The sequence below is a fragment of the Chroicocephalus ridibundus genome, chromosome 2 (assembly GCF_963924245.1).
Source record: "Chroicocephalus ridibundus chromosome 2, bChrRid1.1, whole genome shotgun sequence".
NCBI lineage: Eukaryota > Metazoa > Chordata > Aves > Charadriiformes > Laridae > Chroicocephalus > Chroicocephalus ridibundus.
Genome location: NC_086285.1, coordinates 161,383,491 through 161,405,592, shown reverse-complemented (window position 1 = coordinate 161,405,592; position 22,102 = coordinate 161,383,491). Strand labels below are relative to the sequence as shown.

Below are 22,102 nucleotides of genomic sequence, written 5' to 3'. Positions count from 1 at the left end.
GCAAAGATCCCAGGCTGCTGCCGTGTGTTTTGAGCTGAGTGCCTTTGCGATGATTTTTGGTTTTGTAGTGTTGTAGGCAGGGGTGAGTGCCGAGGAAGTCAGTCCCATGAAAGAGGTCGTTTAACTTTCACCAGTAACACACACATTATCTTAACAGAAACGCACGACTAAAAATAAAGCGTTTCTCCCTGGATGTAGCTCTCTCTTACATTCAGTTACACACAACTTGTAAAACTGTCTATAACAAGGTTGTCTGCTGACTGCAAACAGTGTCACAGTCCTTCTAGGTTATTCTTGCCATCCTTCTTTGTCATTTGCAGGATAAAAATAGTAGAGAGTAAAGCAGTATCATTCTTTAGTTAGTGACAGGTAGCTACAAATTAAATAAGGATGCAATTCCTTTTTGGATTAAAAATGAATTTTTAGTAATCTTAAAAAGGAAATTCATAGGATGATGATCTTGAAGATTGCACAGAGCTAGATGTCCAGGGCTGGTCATCAGAAGTGAGGAGGACCTTACGTGCCCTCTGAAGATTTTGAATATCATTTTCCTTTCTTAACATGGGGATCAAGAGTTCCGGCCTGCATCGTGACTGGTATAACAGTTTGCTTATTAAGTCTGCATAACAGAAAGCCAAGAGGCAGCACAAGTATTTTGGAAGCTGGGATCAACATTGAAAATGTCATGGGTATTTTGGAGACGTGTCTGGCCTTGTTTCCCAGAAGGACCTTGGTTGTAGGTAGTTTGTCTCCAGTCCTGCCTCTGCCCCTGTCTCCTGGATGGGCCTCAGACCTGCCCTGTGGCTTTGTCTGCAGCGGTGCCTCCTGCCCAGGCTCCTGCTGTTCCTCATCATGTTCCCTGGATGAACCCTGGGCCTGATTCATCGTCTGGGAAAGCTGATGGACCCTGTTAGAGCCACCTGGCTCTGGCCGTGCAGCTTCAGGTCTGACTGGCAGACTGAATAAAGCAGTTGGACCCTCGTGCATGATGGGCTTGGAAGTGCTACCGCAATATAAATCCTTGGGAATAATTAACTCAACCATTTAAGCACGTCTAACGCTCTCTGTGGCTTTTACCTAGCTGCAAAGCACAAATACAAGCCAAAGCAAGTACATCTATCCCAAGTTATTATGTATATTTGTAAGTAACTTGAACATTGTTTTTCTAAACACTTTTTTAAATTTGTAGTGTAAAACTAGAACTTCAATTCTAAATCCTAAATTAAGTTGTTTGGCATTAAAAAGAAGCCTGGAAAATAAATTAATCAGTATATTGAGAACTTTGAGCGTTCGAAGACATCTTCCACACTATGTATCTATCCTAAGAACTGATATGTTGCTGAAATTATGAAAGGAAAATGTTGCCTTAATGCAAAGTAAATTCCTCTATTTAATTTTTTTTCTAATCTGCATATTAATTACAGTGACACAGCTGATGCAGTGGGCTGCAGCTACGTTCATCCCATTTAAATCAGTTTAATCCTTTGCAAGCTTGCAAAAGTAATTATTCTGCATTTCCATCTATACCGTGTAATAGAAACTTCAATCTGTTCAGCTCCTGCTCCAGACCCTTGGTGACCTTTTTGCTCGTACACCAGCAGCACGGACTGCAATTAATTTCTTCTCTCATTGGGAACCTTCTCGCATTGATCTACTCTTCATAATAGATGGTACACGCTCACCTGCTGGGTTACCCTTCAAATAATCTCTCTCTCTCTCTCTCTCATTTTTACTTTTATCGGCCACAATATTTAGGTCATACATACCCTGGCACGACTTCCTTGTTCAGCATGTAGACCATATTGCCGTTAATTTCTGGTGGTGTTTCCTTGCCCTGGCCATCACGGCGTTGCTCTCTGGGAGCGTCGCAGCTTCTCTGCGCCTTGGCAGCGATAACGTTCCGAGCCGCTTAATTTGTCCTTTGGCTGAGTTCGCCTGCTTTGTCAGCTTGATTTAATTGACCATCTAGTGAACCTGAGGTGCCAGCCATTTCATCTGGCTGGGGGGTAGAGGCCCTTTGTGGTGGTGATGCAGCAAACGTATTAATGTGGCAGAAATCTCTTTTAAAAGGCTTGAATTCTGTTCTACTTTAGGATTATACAGTCCACCGAAAATTGCAGTAAATCACTTCATGGATTTGGGTTTCAGATTCTCCCATATTACTTAAATCTTTTGCAAAATCCATTTCCAATTCAGAGCTCGTTGAGCCTGAGCCTTTCTCCTGCGACCACCGTTGACACAATGATCACTCTTTCGTGAGCGTTGCTATTATCTTGCCTGGTTTTCAGAAGTGTTAAGAGAAAACAGCACAGACATCACTTGATGTCAAACATATACGTATTTTTTGCGTGACATTCAGATGAACTGCACGTCTTGCAGAGCTGTGACTGTTCCTAGCGAGTGGCCCAGAGTAACTGAAGTTACCATTACAACGTGCTGGTCGCCTTTCTTCTGGGTACAGGTTGCAGTTTATTGCAATCACTCTACGTAGCTAAACAGGATGTAGAAAATATGCAGCTCTATAAAACAGAGCAATTTCCCAACTTTTCAGCCTTCACAGGTGATTCAGAGGTTATTCCACCATTCTTAAATTACTTAGTACATTATTTTATGTGTATGTTTAATCCTTTTACATAATCCTGCTCCCTTCTTAATCTTCCAAGGACAGATAATTACAACAGTTTGAACTGACGTGGGATCTCAGCCACGTTGAGACCAGGGGGGATCCAACAGTAATGCAGAAAGGTGAGCAGGATGGAGTGTCTTGCAACTGCTATATTTAGATGTGTGCATATTCTTAACAGACACCATTTTTTTTATACATAATGAAATTACAGAGCATTGGCGATCATTTACTTACCATTATTAAATATTTCTGCGGCTGTAGCAACTGAAACCTCAGTTGGTGTCCTTCACAGTAGGTGTTGCCCAAGCACCCGAGAAATTTGCACCAGTCTGCAAGTTGAATTCTGAGGTACTTGCCTTGTCCTGTAAACTATCTTACCTCTAACGATTCTGCCCAAACTGATCAAACCGTTACTGCACCGCAAATAAAGGACCTACTGTCTCGGCAACATGGGAATGACGTAGAGGTGGTGATCCTCAGCTGCCCACCCTTTCCCACTCTCTCCTTGGTTTTTGCCTCGTGAAGCAGCTGCTGAACTTCTCCTGGTTTGCATTCTGATAATACGAGGTGATCTCAAATCACGTTACTGTTGTGCGTTGGGTTCAGTTCTTGCTTCAGGAGCAGCCAAGCTGTTCATGCAGCAAAAGAAGGAACCCTTAATGGAGGGGAGCGTCAGCAGCTGCTGCAGCCATCTAGGCACGTCACCTCTTCACCCGTCAGAGCCTTACAAGTATGAAAACGAAAATTTGGCCCCAAATGGACAAGATCAAAGGAAAAGAAATTTTGATCTCCCAACACAATCACTGTTGGATCAATTTGTTACTCCCTGAGCTCAAAAAGAGTTTTGTTGACAATTTCAGAGGCCAAACTCTGTGCATTTTCCCACCACGGGACTGGAAGACAGAGCAGTCTAGATGAATAGGGAAAAATGTGACATAAAATCAAAATTTCAAACACTCAAGCAATAGGTTTCCGTCTGTATAAAGGCAAAACCCATCTGGCGGCTGCTGATGATTCAAAATGTCAAAGATTACATGTTAATTGACTCTCTATCTAGGAGTTGCTTATTACCTTTCAGTGAAGTCTGTGCGCAAGATGAATTGAGCTTTGAGAAACGCGTGGAACAGCCATGAAAGTACTCTAATGGGAAAAAACATCATGTGCAAAGGACATCAAAAGTCTGCCCCTGTTTGCTGTTCTGCATCGTTCTTTCTCCCTTTTTAGTTTCTAATACTTCCAGCCCCGCTATGCAGCTTTTTAATTAGCATCTCTTATTTTATACAAAAGGTGGGGGTAATGCTGCCCCAACCTCCTGTCACCGGGTGCATAGGTTGGAAGAAAATAATTTCTAGTCACAAACATGAGATGGAGGAGTAACAAAGGAACAGAAAAAAAAAACAACCCTGCTTTCTGAAGCATCAGGTCTCTCTGACTCTGATCCAAAAATCCGGTGGAAGAAAGGAGATCCTTTTTCCATTGGCGGCTTCTCTTCTTTGGAGAGAGCGCTCTGTTCGAACAAGTGCCAGCTGTTCTCCTTTAGCAGCTGTAATTGGTAACAGCGCTGCTGTAGCTAAGGATAAAGGAAGCGGCGTTCAATGTCTCCGTGGGAAAGAAGAATGCCCTCGTAACATCTTGTCCCCTGTGTTTGTAACAGCAACGTGTAGTGAACGTTTGCTGAGGGTATGATGGTTGAATGCTGGATGTGCTCCGTTAAGGCCCTGCAGCCTGCTCCGAGGGCTCAGTGGATTCAATAGGCTGGTATTGGCATCTCTAGCTATGGTGACTTAATCCTTGTTTTGCACTTGCCTGCATCCATTTATCTGGGAAGATCAAAGAGCTGGAAATTAGGAAACTCATTAAGGCTCCCAACCCCTTCCTGGAATCAGCATCCTGAACAGGTGCTTAGGTACTCTGTAACGGTTATTGCACATTGAGTGAATAGAGCAATTTTGTCTGAATGCATCAAGCACGTGCCCCCCTGTTGCAGGCAGGGAGGGAGGGAAGGAGGGCGGGAGAGGGGCTGCACATTGCTGTCAGGGTTGGAGGGAGCCCCGGAACACTTTGTGCTGCCCGTCACAAACAAACCCGCCACTTCCAAGGCTCTGTGAGAGGAGGCAGGACTGTTCTCGTGATGAACCTCTGCAAAGCAGTTTGTGATGCTTCAGCAAGCCGTGTGTCCTGCAGGCACCGTCCTTAAAGGGGGCCTACAGGAGAGATGGGGAGGGACTCTATCAGGGGATGTGGTGATAGGACGAGGGGTAACGGTTTTAAACTGAAAGAGGGGAGATTTACATTAGGTATTAGGAAGAGTGACCTGTTCTGATTCTCTCCTGCACAGGTTTTTGGGAAGGCTCCAGCAGTGTTGGGGGTTACACTGCACTCTGCCAGCTCAGGCTCAAAAGCTCCTTACGGGAAACATAGAATCATAGAACGGTTCACGCTGGAAGGGACCTTAAAGATCATCTAGTTCCAACCCCCCTGCCATGGGCAGGGACACCTCCCACTAGACCAGGCTGCTCAAAGCCCCATCCAGCCTGGCCTTGAACACCTCCAGGGATGGGGCAGCCACAACCTCCCTGGGCAACCTGTTCCAGTGCCTCACCACCCTCACAGTAAAGAATTTCTTTCTAATATCCAGTGCAAATCTACCCTCCTTCACTTTGAAACCGCTACCCCTCGTCCTGTCATTACAATATAGAGTTCTTCCCATCTCTGGTCTATTATTATCTGTCCTAAAAATCTGGCATTGCCTCCTATCACTTTTGCTAAAAAAGAGAGCCTTTTTTCCCCCCCTCAGCCCCCTGGAGACACCATTATCACACAAGCTTTATCTGGGTGCTGAGCCTGGGCAGAATTTAAAGTCTGCGCTTTTTAAAGCGCGGTCAATCCAAACATGTAACCGGAGGAAAAGCAACCAGCAGCAGCAGACGTGCACATCACCAGGCGTCAGTAACGTACAGCTTCTTCTTTGGGGGACAAGAGTGCAGACTGCGCGTGGAAAAGTGGCAGATTTCTGTTATCGGCGGGTGAAGGGAATGACAGGGCATGCCAGCATTTGTCACAGCCCTGTCGGGGAGTGAATGACAAAGGAAGGACAGCAACGTGTCTCTCCCGGCAGATAGGCAGAGATAGTAGCCCGGAGTCAGAGCCACCGTTGTCACTCAGCCATTGTGAAACGCGACAAAGAAACAGCGGCTGCCCTGCCGTTTAGAAGCAGCATGAATTATTAATGGCACACTTGTAAAAGTAAGTTACCAAAAAACTGGGGGGGGGGAAGTCAGCACGCTCTGCTGCAAATCCAGCGATAACAATTCCCTCCCTGCTCCTTTCCTCTTCTTAATCAGAAGATGGAGCATTCTGGGTCGGTCGCTTCTATTTCCATTTAATAAGCGAGCGGGGTTGTAGTGACACAGCCTGGGTTCTGAACAGATGCTACACGGTTTTTCCCCGGTAAATATCTTTCTCCCTTTACAAAACCCTCTCTACAAAACCGTGAGCACAAACAGTAAAGTTTCTCTCCCCTCCAAACCCCTTCCAATAATTTAAGTTCACTCTTTTTTTTTTTTTCTCCTGAAATGTTTGTCACCTTGTGTGAACTGGCAAGATCGGGTCCGCTCTGTTGTTAAATTCTAAGTGGAATGCCAATTTTTGTTTTCCACAAAGTATAGGAGATTGCAAGTCATGAATTGCATTTTCAAGTTTAATCGCTGCCGGTCTATTGTCCAGAGAAATTTCTCCGTTGGTGCTCAAACTGAAAGGCAGCTGTGTAGGCAGGCAGTAAATAGCAAACTTGAGATGACTGGCATTAGTGTTTTTAAGGGAATCAAGGATTTTATAAGCTATTACTTTGTAGCGGTGCTCTTCTAAATCCCGGCTGCAGGATTTCTTTGACTTAGGGATGTGCTTGTTCTTGCCTTTGATTTTTTGTCTAGTGCTCTTCGGTCCCTTCTTTCTATTTCGCCCTCACAAAGACACACTTCTTGGGTCTGACAGCCTGAAAACATTCTCGATGGGTTAAAATTAGCCCCTTTTTTCACCTCCTTTGTGTCTGAGGTGCACTTGTAATGCTGGAGGTGATGTGTAACTGCGCTGCCAGCAAAGCACCAGGGGATTGGAAGTTCTGAGTCATCATTTCCATAAATGTGGTTTGTAGGACACCATGGGGACCCTTCTGGAGTCCTCAGCACAAGAAGGACATGGAGCTGTCGGAATGGGTCCAGCGGAGGGCCACAAAGATGATGAGAGGGCTGGAGCACCTCTGCTGTGAGGACAGGCTGAGAGAGTTGGGGTTGTTCAGCCTGGAGAAAAGAAGGCTCCAGGGAGACCTTATAGCAGCATTCCAGTACCTAAAGGGGGCCTACAGGAAGGATGGGGAGGGACTCTGTATCAGGGAGTGTTATGATAGGACACGGGGTAACGACCTCAAACTGAAAGAGGGTAGATTTAGATTAAATATCAGGAAGAAATTCTTTACTGTGAGGGTGGTTGAGGGTCCATGGCAGGGGGTTGGAACTAGATGATCTTGAAGGTCCCTTCCAACCCAGGCCCTTCTATGGTTCTATGAAAGGTTTCGTGCTCTGCTGGGTCGAGGGAAATGCTCTGTGTGTCTGTCTTCCAGCTCATGCTGGTTTTCTGTCAAGTATTTGTTTGTTCTTGGCCCTCTCTAATCCTCAGCTTACAAAATAGCTCACATATTCCATCTCCTCCTAACTCCGTCGCTGTGCAGCTGTAGAAGGGCAGCTGAGCCCATCCACGCTGTAACAAAATGTGAGATAACAGAAAAAGGCACCGTCAGCGCTGTTGGAGATCGCAGTGAATCCCTGGATGCGATGTTTTGTTATTAAGTTCATACTCGATTGCCATTCTGAGGAGTTGTTTTACGGGGCTCTGAATACTTTCCCTTAGGAGCAGCGAGGATAAATTTCACACCGGTTTAGGAAGGGTTGTGATAAATCCTAGTGAGGTTAAATATGATATAAATATCTGTGTTAACAAAAGAGCAGCTGGCAGCGGCTTTATCTCACAGGGTGAGAAATGGCCTCAAGTTGCACCAGGGGAGGTTTAGATTGGATATTAGGAAAAAATTCCACACCAAAAGGGTTGTCAAGCTTTGGAACAGGCTGTCCAGGGAAGTGGTGGAATCGCATCCCTGGAGGTATTTAAAAGACAGGTAGACGCGGTGCTGAGGGACATGGTTTAGCGATGGTTTTTGTCAGGGTTAGGTTGATGGTTGGACTTGATGATCTGAAAGGTCCCTTCCAACCTCGGCGATTCGGTGACTCTATGAGTGAGACACACGTGGTCTAGCAGCAGCATGGGCTCTCTGTGCGGGAGGAGACGGTGCCCTGCAGCCCTCCCGCCGCTGGTCCCCAGGACTGGTGGTCGAGGAGGAGCAGACCCTTGGGCATGGGGCACTGCCTGGGTGGGTTTATGGGCAGAGGAATGGAGGATTTGTGTTTATGGCGTTGTCTGGCACCTTCTGTCAGCGTTACGTGCAAACACGTTTTAAAAGGAAAAAAGAAATCCTTGCTTTCCAGAAGAGGTGAATAGAAATACATCTTCTGCTACTGCAATGCCACCTATAACATAAATAGAGCTTCACGCTCATCCAAAAGCTCATAGCTATTTAAACAGACGAGAAAATATTCTCGGTAGTAGATATTAAAACTTTCTCTGCGTGATTCTGACTGACAAACAAGCAGAAATGAGCGTACACTGCAGCCAGCTATGGAAAAAACCTGGCACACTTTCATTTTTTCAGTTTATTTTCGTTGCACTAAATTTTCAGATACCATTTATTGTTGTTTGTTTTCAAATAATTTTAAAATTAAATGAGTCCTCCTCAGTCTGGAGAAGGTGACCAGAAATATCGTCCTGCTTTTGTCCTGCCCCTTGCAAGTGCGGTCCTGTGTTCCTGGTGGTGACACTACAGGTGACGGATCTGTTTAAGACTGGAAAAGCAGAGAAGGCGTCAACCCACCTGTTTCCTGAGGCCTCAGTAACCTCTGCTCTGCAGAGGCTGAGCAGTTGCATTTTCTGGTTGTAAGGGATGCTTTATGCATGAAATACTGTGAGAAATGGAAAGCAATTTTCCTTTCAAAATGTTGGCACTGTTACATCCAGCTGAGATGCGGCTGCACAGGAACGTATGAAAATGAAAACTTATTTAGGAAGACAAAAAGGGACTGAAACTAAATACCCAGGCTCATTCTAATGACTCAGCACGGCTTTGGAAACAGAGAGAGTTTTCCAAATGCTGCTTCACCCACCTCTAGCCACTGGCCCGGTGGCCGGGACATCAGTGTGACTAGAGAGATATCTTCTCTGTAGCTAAATTTATCAAGAGGGCTTTGTAACGGTGTTATAAGTGAAAGTCATTCTCTGTGGGGAAGATGAAGAAGTGACTCATTTACCTTGTTTTATAGAGTTGTCTTCAAATAATAATTTCCTTACTTGCCCTGTTGGGAAGGCTCTGTGCACAGGGGAGTCTTGAATCTCTTTACCTCTGCCGTCAATAATACATAAAAAAAGGAAAGGGGGGGGAAAAAGCCTATAATAACAAATCTTTTACTCACACACATTTCATGTGCAGCTTGCAAAGAGGTGTCTCTATGATACGATGGCACGCTTCAGCAGTTTGAGGCGGTATATCCGTAGCAGGACAGAAGCAGACCAGCCTTGGGACTGGGCAGGCCGCCGTCCGCTCTTGGTGCAGGCAACATTCGCCTACTTGCCCTTTCATCTGAAAATATAGATTAGATTTTTACACAAGCCAGATCAAAACTTTACATTAGTGAATTGCTTAGCTCTTGGCTTTGAGTGCTGTAGACTGGAAAGCTCACCTGTATTATATCCCCAACTCCTTAGCCTTGTCATTCAGCATATAAATAAATATATACATGTTCGAATGGTGTGAGTTATTGTTTCTTACCTTCCTCCAAGGCACTTAGTCCCTGTATGACATAGGTAGAAGAAAAAAATCAAATGTTATTGTTCCTGCCTGAGACAGCATCATTGAGATTCACAGCAATGACAATATCTGGAAGAACTTTGTTTTCTATCACCTAGTCACGGCTGCTGCTATTTCAAATGGCGCAGAACTACTTTTGAGTTTCATCCTTCTAAGTTATCACACTTTCCCCTGCTGGGCTGAATGGAGCAAACACTCTGCTTGTCAAGAGACTGGAGAAACTTTGACATGAAGCTTTTAAAGAGAATGATTAAGGAGACGAGCACATGCACCAGACGCGCATGGGGCCATCTCCTCCTTCAGGCTTCATTCCTAAGGTGATTTATCTGAGGTTTCGGAACAGGTTTCCTGTCGTCCTTTCATTAAGTGCTTGGGATATTCAAGCTTCTTATTTTATGCCTGAGTGAGGACTAGTGGTTCTAGTAAGGGAAATGCTTGGCACCTTCTGAAAATCAGAGCACATCCCAGCTATTTGAATTGGACACCAGATTGGGCTTTTGCAAAAACCTGCTATTTTGAAAAAAAAAAAAAAAATGCTTTCTTAATATATATAAATAAGTGAATATCACTTTCTGAGTGTTGCCAAGTGTATCTTCTGTATGGAATCACGTAACTTCTCAGTCTTAAAAAAGTTACTTTTCTTGAGTCCAAGTTACCTTCTCGTAACTTAAGGAAATGTGTTTATCGGGTCAAGTTTTCCACTCAGAGTTCACCGACGTTCTGCCTGCTTTTGCTAGCAGTGTGTTTGACCTCTTGCCCTTAATTTAAAGAAGATATTTTGCTTACAGAGACATTTATCTAACAGGGACCTGTAAGGGAAGAAAAAATTTGGTTTACAGATGACTTGATTCCCTCAAGATGCGCAAATCAATCACGTAAATTGTAGTGTGTCCTACACTTCAGCTTCAATCAATAGGGGATTAAAACTCTAGTTTCAGCGTGGGGAAGATAAATGCCCATACCGATGCTATTAATAACACCTGGGATAACTAAAAGTGTACTAACGCTTTAAAAATTTCACTTTTTGGTGCTTATGTGTCTTGTTTGGTATTTTCACTGTTCCGCTCTGCTGGGAGGGTGAGAACAGAGGAGGAACTTTGACTTATCCTAACTTGCTGCCAGGCATTGCTAAAAAGGTTTATTTCCTGCGACTCAGTACCCTGTGTGTTGTGTCTGGCTTCGCCTGGCTGCAGCAGAATATTAACATGAAAGTAACTCGTGAGCAAAATTAAGGAGGACCTAGTTTAACACAGAATTTTCAGAGGGTCTCTATTCTGCCATGCTGGTCCTCGCTCTGCCACTCTCTTTCTATGTTGCCTTGGGCAAATCACTTGGGTAAAAACCACCCATGGTCCCGCGGGCGCAGCATCCTTAATTTGGAAGCAGGTATTTCCCCAGGGCAATTCAGGATGTGTTTGTATGACTGATTTGGCATACCTCTCCTTTGACTCTAAGTTTCTGGTCCACCCCCAGCCTCATTAACTGTCTACTAGTTTTTTCCCCATCTGCAGTGATATAATCTCTTTTAGAATAGTGTGAGATCCATTAAGGTCCGTATGGCTGGGGGGCAGGGATCACTCCGGTGTGTCCACAAAATACCATCTCTGGGAGCTGGCTCCCTCTCCAGGGGGTGAAGCAATGTCCTGGTAGAAGATGGGGGGTGTTTTTCACACTGGCTGGGAGCAACCTGGAGGCAAACAAAGGAAACACAAGTGGTTGATGCAGTGTTGTGTGTTATGCATGTTGGTCTGCTGTGTGGTCAGAGCATTTGGTCTCCTTGCAGAGATGATACCTGTGTTGTGTCATCTCTGTTGAGATGAGTCAATTCTCTACTTTGACTGCCTTTCCCATAGCATGTCCAGGGTCTGGGAGACCTCCTTTCAATTTCTTCCCCAGGATGAGAGGACTCAAACTTGCATCCCTATCAGTGGGATGTGGCATTGTCTGTAAAAGACATTTGGTTGGCAACTAAAGCCACCGAGCTACATGGGAGAGAAAACAGCAGGAGGCCTTACTTTGTGGACTGGGAGGACTACTGGGTCCTGGTCCCTGCTACAGACACCCTTCCAGTGTCTGATATTGGACAGGACACATCAGCCCATTTCACAGGCACCCCTTGATAACACTTAATGGTCAGTCTAACCTCCAAAACCTTTTGGTTTTCGTAAAGGGCTGGAGAATCCTTTCCACAACTTGCACCCTGATCAGTCTGTAACTGCATCATAAAATAGAAATTATGAACTCAGTATGTAAAACAACCTACGTGTTGCCTACCCCAGTGATGCTATTTTACTAGTACTTCTTTCTCTAGAGCTGCATCTATAATTTCACTTGAGACTGATACTGAACATTTCGTCCCTCTGATAAACAAGCTTAAAAAAGAGATAGAAGTAGGTCTCTCTTTTTTACATGCAGAAAATACTCTTTAAAGAAAGGACCATTCTTTTTGGGATTTAGATCTGCTGCCCTAGCATTTACTGCATCTTCTGACAAGCCTTTCCAGTCCTAGAAAAAAGACAGATTTACTTATATACCTTTTTTTGCTGGCCCACATGTATAGTCACATATTTTGGTTTTTTTTGTATTTAGAAACTGTAACTTAAATAATATATTTCTTCAGAAATTAAATTGATAGAATATATTATGCCACATCAAATATGATTTCCATATCAGTGTGCTTTTGAGCTAATAAATCCATTGCAGTTGTTAGTAAGTTTTAGAATGATCTCTAGTCTACTTTAGATGGTTGTCATTGGTTTTGAAAAGTGCTTGATGTACATGAAATATGGTTTTGTAGATTGAGTGGTTTAAACTTTGGAGACTTCTGCTTTAATTTATTACAGCTCTCAAATGCTTTTGGCAAAGGAAGGAGCCTGTCTCATGTAGGTCTGAAAACAGATGTAATTAGGAAAGTTTCCCATTAGGAGTTGCTTGTCCTGGCTCTTTACATGATTGTTTTTGTATCATTTTCTCTGAAAGCCGTTACAGGGAATTGCGGTCTGTCTTCACTGCAGTCTCTCAGTGACTGGGAATCTTATAAGCTTTGTAGTGAATTTTGACTCACCAAAGACAAGATCAGCTTTAGCCAAGCAGATGATGAGCTAACCTGCTTGTAGACATCTCTGAGCAATATGGACTTCACAGTTCTCACAGGGAGTGTTCTCACCTGAGCTGGTCACGTGAAAATTAAAAGTCCAGCATTCTTTGTCTGTCCCCCATTTGACTGATATCTTTCCTAAATTACCCAAACTAGTCTCCAGATGAGGTCTTATGAGGCTGCATGAAGAGGAAAGATGTACTCTTGTGGCTGTTGTTATCTTCTGCTCAGTGCGCTGCCTCCATTGATCCATGGTCTTGCATCTCAACAGGACCAAAGTCCTGGATTGGTGGTGAAAAACTCATGCAGGTTTATGGATGTGGTGGCTGTGGGGGGTTAACCTTGGCTGGACCCAAGTGCCCACCAAGCTGCTCTATCATCACTCCTCCTTCCTGAGCTGGACAGGGGAGAGAAAATATAATGAAAGACTCGTGGGTCCACATTAGGACAGGGAAAGATCACTCATCAATTACTGTCACGGGCAAACCACATTTGACTCAGGGGAATTAATTCAATTTATTACTAATCAAAATCCGAGTAGGATAATAAGAAATGAAACCAAATCTTAAAACACCTTCCCCCCACCCCACCCTTCTTCCCGGGCTCAACTTCACACCCGATTTCTCTACCTCCTCCCCCTGAAAAAGCGCAGTGGGATGGGGAATGGGGGTTGGGTCAGTTCATCATACTTTATCTCTGCTGCTCCTTTCTCCTCAAGGGGAGGACTCCTCACACTATTCCCCTGCTTCAGCATGGGTTCCCACCCATGGGAGACAGCTCTTCATGAACTGGTTCAGTGTGGGTCCTTCCCATGGGGTGCAGCCCTTCAGGAACAAACTGCTCCAGCGTGAGTCCTTCCCATGGGCTGCAGCCCTTCAGGAACAGACTGCTCCAGCGTGACCCACAGGGTCACAAGTCCGACCAGCAAACCTTCTCCAGTGTAGGTTCCTCTCTCCACGGGGCCACAGGTCCTGCCAGGAGCCTGCTCCAGTGAGGGCTTCCCACAGGGTCACAGCCTCCTTTGGGCATGTGCTTGCTCTGGTGTGGGGGTCCTCTGTGGGCTGCAGGTGGATATCTGCTCCTCCGTTAACCTCCATGGGCTGCAGAGGGACAGCCTGCCTCACCATGGTCTTCACCATGAGCTGCAGGGGAGTCTCTGCTCTGACACCTGGAGCACCTCCTCCTTCTCCACTGACCTTGGTGTCTGCAGAGTTGTTTCTCTCACATATTCTCACTCCTGTCATGCAGCAGGTTTCTTCCCCTTCTTAAATACGTTATCACAGAGGCAACACCACCATTGCTCATTGGCTCAGCTTTGGCCAGCAGCGAGTCCATCTTGGAGCCAGCTGGCATTGGCTCTGTTGGATATGGGGGAAGCTTCTGGCATCTTCTCACAGAAGCCACCCTTGAATCCCCCCACTACCAACACCTCACCACGCAAACCCAGTGCAGGTGAGTCGACCTTGGACATCCAGCAGATGCCCACTCAGCCAGTCACTCACTCCCAGGGCAGGGGCTGGGGCAGCAGCGCGTGTCTCTGACTGGAGTGTCGGGGCTCTCCCAGTGCCCTTGTGCCTCTGGGCTCCCCTGTGTGTGCAAACGAGCCTTTTATCTTATAACCTAATATTATACACTGGTCAAAACAATACTGTGTTGTTTTGTATAATCCAGAAAATTGCACATTCCAGTCCCGGCAAAGGGTGCCACGCACCCTGCGTTTAATAAATTTGTCACCCTTACCCTGTTTTACAGGACTGTTCACCTTGCGACATCCTCCAGACTTCCTTAGCGGTTATCTTAGGCAAACAGTTCATCTATGATCACATCTTCTGTGAGACCTGCTCTCACTACTGTGTCAGCAAAAGCTTGATGTGATTACAAATACTGATCAATGTCTACAGCAAGGTCTGCAGCCTCACATCTTCGGTAGGCTGCATGCTGCTTCTCACACATCCCAGGATCGTTTTTGCTTTTGCGCACACCAGGACACTGTTGACTCAGCTCCAACTTGTGGCTCACTATATCCCCCATCTCCTTTTCTGAATAGCTATTGCCTGGGGAGTGAGTCCATTATTGGGTGTTTGTACAGTGGATTCTTCCTGCCTTGAATGCTTTCATATTGGGTTTCACCCTGCATATTTCAGACGTCGAGATCATCTGGGAATTTGACCTTGTTCTCAAAGAGGCTCAGCAGTGCCTTCATGCTATTTGAAAATAACATTTGACTCGCTGTTAAATGTGGAGCAGAAGGATGGCAGCCCACCCAATGCATTTTTCTCAAATTGGCAAAGAACGACTGATAAAAGTCCTGACCAACGGTAGGGACAATACTAGTTTTCCTACTATTTCTGTACCTGCTATATATGACTTTGTCTAAAATTTGCTTTTTCTGATTTATAATGTAATATATTGGAAAATAGTGTCAACATCTGTGCCAATTAAACTGTATGAAATCCAAAACTTCTTCGTTGCCATTTCAACTTTTGGAAGGTAATTAGATAGGTTCAGTTATGATTTAATTCTTGGCACATAGGTATTTTTCTTATCTAACTCCTTATCTTCTGGATTCTCACACATGTCTGGTCTGATGATTCGATCCAGAACTTCATTGTGCATTTAAGCCAAGATGAAAGATCTGTATTTTCACCAGGTCCTCGCGATTCCCCCTTTTCAGGACTGGGAATGCTTTTGACCTTCACAGTCTGTTGGTTGTTCATGCACCCTTTACAAATTCTCTCAGCTGACCCCAACACCACCAGTCCCCAACGTTAACCTCATAAGGCCAAACTGTATTGACGGTATCAAAGGCTCGAATTAATTGTTTAAACACAGAGTGGCATTTGGGATCACAGAATCATACAGAATCACAGAATCTTCAGAGTTGGAAGGGACCTCTAGAGATCATCTAGTCCAACTCCCCTGCTAAAGCAGGATTGCCCGGAGCACATTACTCAGGACTGCATCCAGGCGGGTCTTGAAAACCTCCAGAGAAGGGGACCCCACAACCTCCCTGGGCAGCCTGTTCCAGTGCTCTGTCACCCTCACCATAAAGAAGTTTTTCCTCATATTTGAACGGAACTTCCTATGTTCCAACTTGTGCCCATTGCCCCTTGTCCTGTCACTGGGAACCACTGAAAAGAGTCTGGCTCCATCCTCCTTAAACCCACCCTTTAGATACTTGTATGCCATAATAAGATCTCCCCTCAGCCTTCTCTTCTCCAGGCTAGAGAGTCCCAGCTCTCTCAGCCTTTCTTCATAGCCTTTCTTCATAGCATCTATGAGATGCTCCAGTCCCTCAATCATCTTAGTTGCCTTTCGCTGGACTCGCTCCAGCAGTTCCTTGTCCCTCTTGAACTGGGGAGCCCAAAACTGGACACAGTATTCCAGTTGTGGCCTCACCAGTGCAGAGTAGAGGGGGAGAATGACCTCCCTTGACCTGCTGGCCACACTCTTCCCTATGCAGCCCAGGATTCCATTGGCCTTTTTGGCAACAAGGGCACATTGTTGGCTCATGGATAATTTACTGTCTACGAGGACCCCCAGATTCTTCTCCTCTGTCCAGGTCACGCTGGATGGCAGCACGGCCCTCTGGAGTGTCAACCACCCCTCCCAGTTTGGTATCATCAGCGAACTTGCTGAGAATACACTCTGTCCCATCATCCAGGTCATTAATGAATATACTGAACAAAACTTGACCGAGTATTGACCCCTGGGGGACACCACTGGTTACACGCCTCCAACTAGACTCTATGCCGCTGATCACAACCCTCTGAGTTCTGTCACTCAGCCAGCTCTCGATCCACCTCACTGTCACCTCATCTAGCCCATACTTCCTCAGCTTCCTAATGAGGATGTTATGGGAGACAGTGTCAAAAGCCTTGCTAAGGTCAAGGTAGATGACATCTACGGCTCTCCCCTCATCCAGCCAACCTGTTATAACATCATAGAAAGCTATCAGATTGGTCAGGCATGATTTACCCTTGGTAAATCCATGTTGACCTCTTCCAATATCTTCCTGTTCCTCAACGTGTTTGGAGATAACATCCAGAATGGGTCGCTCCATTACCTTCCCAGGGACAGAGTTGAGCGATGGTTGAGTGTGTCTAAGCATCTGCATGGCGTGGGGTGTATGACATCTTTCTGTACCAGCAGTTGGAGGTGGAGTGAACATTTCAAATAACACCAGCTACCTATGGCTAAGTGGTGCAGTCAAAGGTCAGCTGTATGTAACTGCCGCTATAAGGTCTCCCCGGAGCCTTCTCTTCTCCAGGCTGAACAACCAAAAATCTCTCAGCCTGTCCTCATAGCAGAGGCACTCCAGCCCTCTGATCATTTTTGTGGCCCTCTTCTGGACCCATTCCAACAGGTCCATGTCAAGTCTGTCCTCCGGAAATCCAAGGTAGCAGCTCTGCTAACCCCTCTACTTCTACGACAATTGAAAACTATAATTTCATGATCACTATGCCCAAGATGACCTCCAACCATCACATGACTTACAAGTCCTTCCCTGCTCGCAAACTATAGGTCCATCAGGGCACGTTCCCTAGTTGACTCACTCACCAGCTGTGTCGGGAAGTTATCTTCCACACACACCAGGAACCTCCTAGACTACTTCCTCTCTGCTGTATTGTATTTCCAGTGGACATCTGATAAGTTGAAGTCCTCCGTGACAGCATGGGCTAGCATTCGTGAGACTTATCCCAGCTGCTTATAGAATATTTCATCTGCCTGTTCATCCTGGTTGAGTGGTCTATAACAGACTCCTAACATGATATCTGCCCTGTTGGCCTTCTTCCTGATTCTTAGCTATCAACACTCGACCCTCTCATCACCATTGTCAATCTCTAGACATTCAAAACACTCTCTAACATACAGAGCTACCCAACCGCCTCTCCTTCTTTGCCTATCCCTTCTGAAGAATTTATAGCCATCCATTGCAGCGCTCCAGCTGTGTGAGCCATCCCACCATGTTTCCACAATTGCAACAGTTTTCCTGCTGCACAATGGCTTCCAGCTCCTCCTGTTTGTTGTGCATTGGTGTAGGTGCACTTCAGTTGGGCTATTGATCACACCACCTTTCTGGGGGAAGAAGCTTTAATTCCTACATGGCCATTCTCAGGCCCTTCCATGGTTTCTAACACATGAATAACACTTGCATCTTTGCTGCCCCATGCATCTCCATCTCCTACCTCCAATGAGACAGCAGACCGAAGAACCTCTTGAGTACACTGTCCCTCAAACATTGGCGTGCCACCCCCAGGCTTATCTCTATTGAGCCTGGTTTTATCCCTTTCCCTCTTCAAGTCTAGTTTAAAGGTCTCTCAATGAGCCCTGTTAACTCAAGGGTGGACACCATTGGTTCCTTGGAGCTGGCAGAGTTACAGCACCCTTCCTGCGCACCCTTCCACACAAATTCCTGTGCCATGCCCTGTTTGCCCACCCTGTTTGTGGTGTTCCCCAGGGGTTTCTTTTATACATGAACAGCTGCCATTTGTCCTGCCACCACCCAGGTCTCCTCAGCTGCTGTCGCACGAGCTGCAGGCTCCTGGCAGATCTCTCTCCTCCCTTGAGGTTACCCTGGTTCAGGAAACCCCCCTGCACACCATGCTAGAGTGTTCCACTGCTGATCGCGGTGGCACCGGAGCTGCTTGCCTCCGCAACTGAGTTTGCATTTGTTTCTTTCATTTTTCCCCTTTCATTTGCTTCATTGCTTTCAAAATACAAAGTTTCTGTCAATTCTTTCCACCTCTATCTAATCTCTTCTAGGGCTTCTCTGTTGAAAAATGGCAGCATTAAGAGAATTTGCATTTCCAATCCAGTACACCTGCTAGACAACACAGTGCTGTGGGGCAGATATAAATCAAATTTTTCAAGTAAATCATGGAAATTCAGTGTTGAAGATTATCAGCATGTAGCTGTTTAGAATTGACTTAAATGACTTCATCATAAAAGAATATCTAAGTAGTTCCAATAATGAAACCAAACCGAGTTCTCTGCTCCCACCTGTTTAGTAATGCCAAATGCAAACTGCTTTTTGTTGTATCTCCAAAGCTGAAAGCATATTCTCCATAAAAAATTAATTGCTTTAACCTGGCTTTGCCCTTACTCATAAGAACTAACTATATTGGCTGTAGGCCTGCGGCCATGAAAACAACATGGTATTGAAAATCTTTACTTCTTTCAAGCTTCTCTTTTGATCATCATCACCCTGGCTCCATTAATATTTCTTTAGGTTACTGGAATTTGTGCTTTGAGAATGGAACGAATGTCCTTCCTCTTTAACTACATCCCAGCTTTCCCCTTTTCTTTTTTCTTTTTGTCGCTGTTTTGGTAAGCCCTTTCTGGCAGAAGGCACTGATGATTCCAGTTCCTCCAAAATCCTTGGCAAGTAGATATTCATGGGCCTTTAAAAGGCTGGTACTAAGGTACTGGTCAAAACCTCCCTCCTCTTTGTTAATAGCACAGCATTTCAACAGCATGGAAACAGCACATATCTTTAACAGTATACAGTTAAAAGCAAGGGATAACACAAAATCAATGCAACTTGCAACTGGAATAAACACACAGCACATGATACCCTCGGCCCTTTTTTAAGTTTCACATTTGTACAATATAAACCCCATTTTTCTGTAAGTTAAGAGAAGCCACCACCAACTTTCTGCTATGAACAATAAAATCAGTACTGCAGCATTTATGCTATTATTTTGATCTCAAATTCAGTTTATTTTATGCTGTTTTTTTCAGTTTGCTTTATGATGTTTTTTTTTCTATTAACAATGCAATGTCACATCATGAAAATTAGTTCTTGTTAATTAAACACATTAGCCTGCAGTGCTTGTTAAAGCTCTAATTCAGTCCAACCGCTAAACAGATGCTTAACTCGTGTATATTTCAGGTCAGTCACAAATAAAGACAATATCCTGAGTCATGGGTCACTGTTCTTTGGCACCTTGGCAGACCAGGCTGTATTATGTTACTTTACCTGGAACACTAGACTAGAAGGATCATCAGACTCTGCCTCCTGCAGAGTTACTCACAGTTTCTTATCCCTGCCATTTGCTGATCCAGGATCTGGCTCAAAACTTTGTTCTTGTTATTGATGTTCACTGGGCATGATCCAGGCTTTCAGTGCTCAGGGATTTGGAAACTTTCTCCTGGTTTCTATCTAAATGTATTCATGCCCAGTTTATTTGTCCTGCGTTGGACATAGTTCTCCCCATCTGGCACTGAAAAAATGGAAGTAATTTTTAATAAAATCTTTCTTCTTTTTGTCACAGCAGCTTGAGCAAGCCCTGTGTGCCCAGTTTCCTTTTGCCCAGCAGCCCAGCCACATTACTGGCCTTGTCTTCACCATGCCCACTTTGGGTTCTCCAGTGTGGGACCTCACTGGCTCAGAGTCCTGCAGGTGAGGTTTCTCCAGGAACAAGGACACCGAGGTGCTGTGAGATAGAGTGACATTTGTATTTCACTGCATATACTGGAAAAATCTCATCTCACGTGTCTGAAGAACATGTTTGCATTTCTCACAGATGCAGCAGGGATGACTCTCAGTTACTCGTAATGGACAAGTACAAACCAGCCTTCCTCCTCAGTTTCAAGTTATTACTGTCCTATGTAAGTTATTTCACTAGCTAATTGACCTGACAACTATATGCCACTGATCATTTCCAAGTAGCACACTTGAATTTCCACACTTGAATACTGCCATTATTTTAACACATTCTCTAGATATTATCACTGTATGTGTCAGGTGGTTGTTCTCTGCACCGTATGCTGTAAATTCCTTAAGCTGTTTTTCCCATGTCACACCTTAAAATTCTTCCATTGGACTTGAAGCCCTTGTCTGGCATTATTCCACTTTATCTCAGACTTTTGGATGCCAATATAGATCCTATTTCTGCATGTCAAAGCATTTGCAAGGGCCAGCAGGAAATCTACCGCTGTCTCTAGGCAGAGTATCCACTAGGCAAAAGAAACAGGAGAAATTCCTACTTCTTGACTTAATATCCTCCCCACCCCCCCACCCCCCCAAAAAAAAAGTCCCTCCGTGTTGTATGAACCCCTTGAAACAGCTGGTGGAAGCAACAAAGTTTAACAGGAGATTTAGAAACCATTGTGTCATTTAAGAAAACTGTGGCTCCTCTGCAGTCCTCCAAGATAATTTCTTGCTTTTCTGAAGCCCAACATTTTTACGTGTAAATATATATCCGTGAGGGAAATGTATACATTAATGCATAAGTATAAAAAAAACCCCAAGCAAAAAGTAAACCAGTTACTATTAAGAATTAAGTTTTTGAAGACTAAAAAGAAAATATTGTGGATGTAAAATAGGTGTTGTACTCACTCATATCTCTATGAAATATTGTACTCATTCAAATCAATTATCCTTTTACAGATGTGATTTCATAAAGGGATAATTAGTTCATGTCTGGAATTGCATCAGCAAAACCAATCTATTTTAATTGTTTCTGTATCAGTGAACTGCAGCACATTTATTTTTTTTTCTAGCCACAAAACAAATTTAATCAACTCTGCCAAATAAGAAGTCATTTGTCACTTGAAAGATGAAATTGTTTATTTTTACTGTCAGCCAAAAAAAAATATTTGGCATAGATCTGCTTGCATACATTTTTTCACATCTATAAATGCACCTATTTTGGCCTTTTGTAAAAATCCACTTGCACTGGAGAATCCTGTAGGTGATTCTCCTTCCCTTCCATTACCCTTCATAGAAGTTACTCTTGGGTATACAAGGACTGTGCATGGCAGAGGTTCTGCTGACTCCTATTTAAAGGCTTCTTTAACCAGGTGAAATTAAAAACCTCTGCCTGCAAGGTCGTTTATGAAAGTCACATATGACACGTGAATGATGAAACATTGCCTTTTGTTTTTCCCAGGAGGAACTTATTAAAGGGACGAAACCAATACAAAGGAGAGGAAGCTCAGTGGATAAACAGAACATTTTGAGTGAAATTCTGACAAAACGCAGTAGATATTTCCCCATATACATGAGTATTGGAGGTGCATCCCAAAGACTTTGCTCCAGCCCAGCAGAGGGGGTGGATATGGATGCGTAGACCTGCATGGGATGCATTTTGCAAACCTCAGGCTCTGAGGGCAGTGAATTTTCCTGGTCCTCTGCAGTCAGCAAGCACGAGCCAGCGCCCTACAACCAGCACTGGGAGCCGTGGGTCTGCCCCATCCAGCCTAGATTTGCCAGCACTGAGGAGGGAGCAAAGCACATCACCAGTTCATGCTGTCTTCTCTGTGCGGTGACTTCCCTATTACACGATGGACCAGGTGCTCTAATTCATGTGTGTAGAGTTGCCAACCCCATTGGTGACTTTTTTAACCACATCATGAGGGTTGGATGCAAACGAACCCTACCACAGACCTTTCCGTCACCTTT

At 44.7% G+C, this 22,102-nt stretch overlaps 1 protein-coding gene across 2 annotated transcripts in view; it reads left to right on the top strand.

The window, feature by feature from the left end:
* The window catches only part of LOC134512270 (uncharacterized), a 29,507-nt gene extending 7,737 nt beyond the window's left edge, over positions 1-21,770 (top strand). The window contains exons 1-4 of one of the 2 annotated variants that reach the window (XR_010070080.1): positions 5,564-5,872; positions 19,971-20,098; positions 20,223-20,307; positions 21,591-21,727. Coding sequence is in view for 1 of the 2 variants with exons in the window: in XM_063327578.1 (XP_063183648.1) it covers positions 19,971-20,098; positions 20,223-20,307; positions 21,591-21,770 (393 nt within the window). In the remaining variant the exon portion in view is untranslated. Of the gene's footprint in view, positions 1-5,563; positions 5,873-19,970; positions 20,099-20,222; positions 20,308-21,590 lie in introns of those variants that run through there. The other variant, XM_063327578.1, reaches the window with a different exon arrangement.
* Positions 21,771-22,102: the final 332 nt, after the last annotated feature.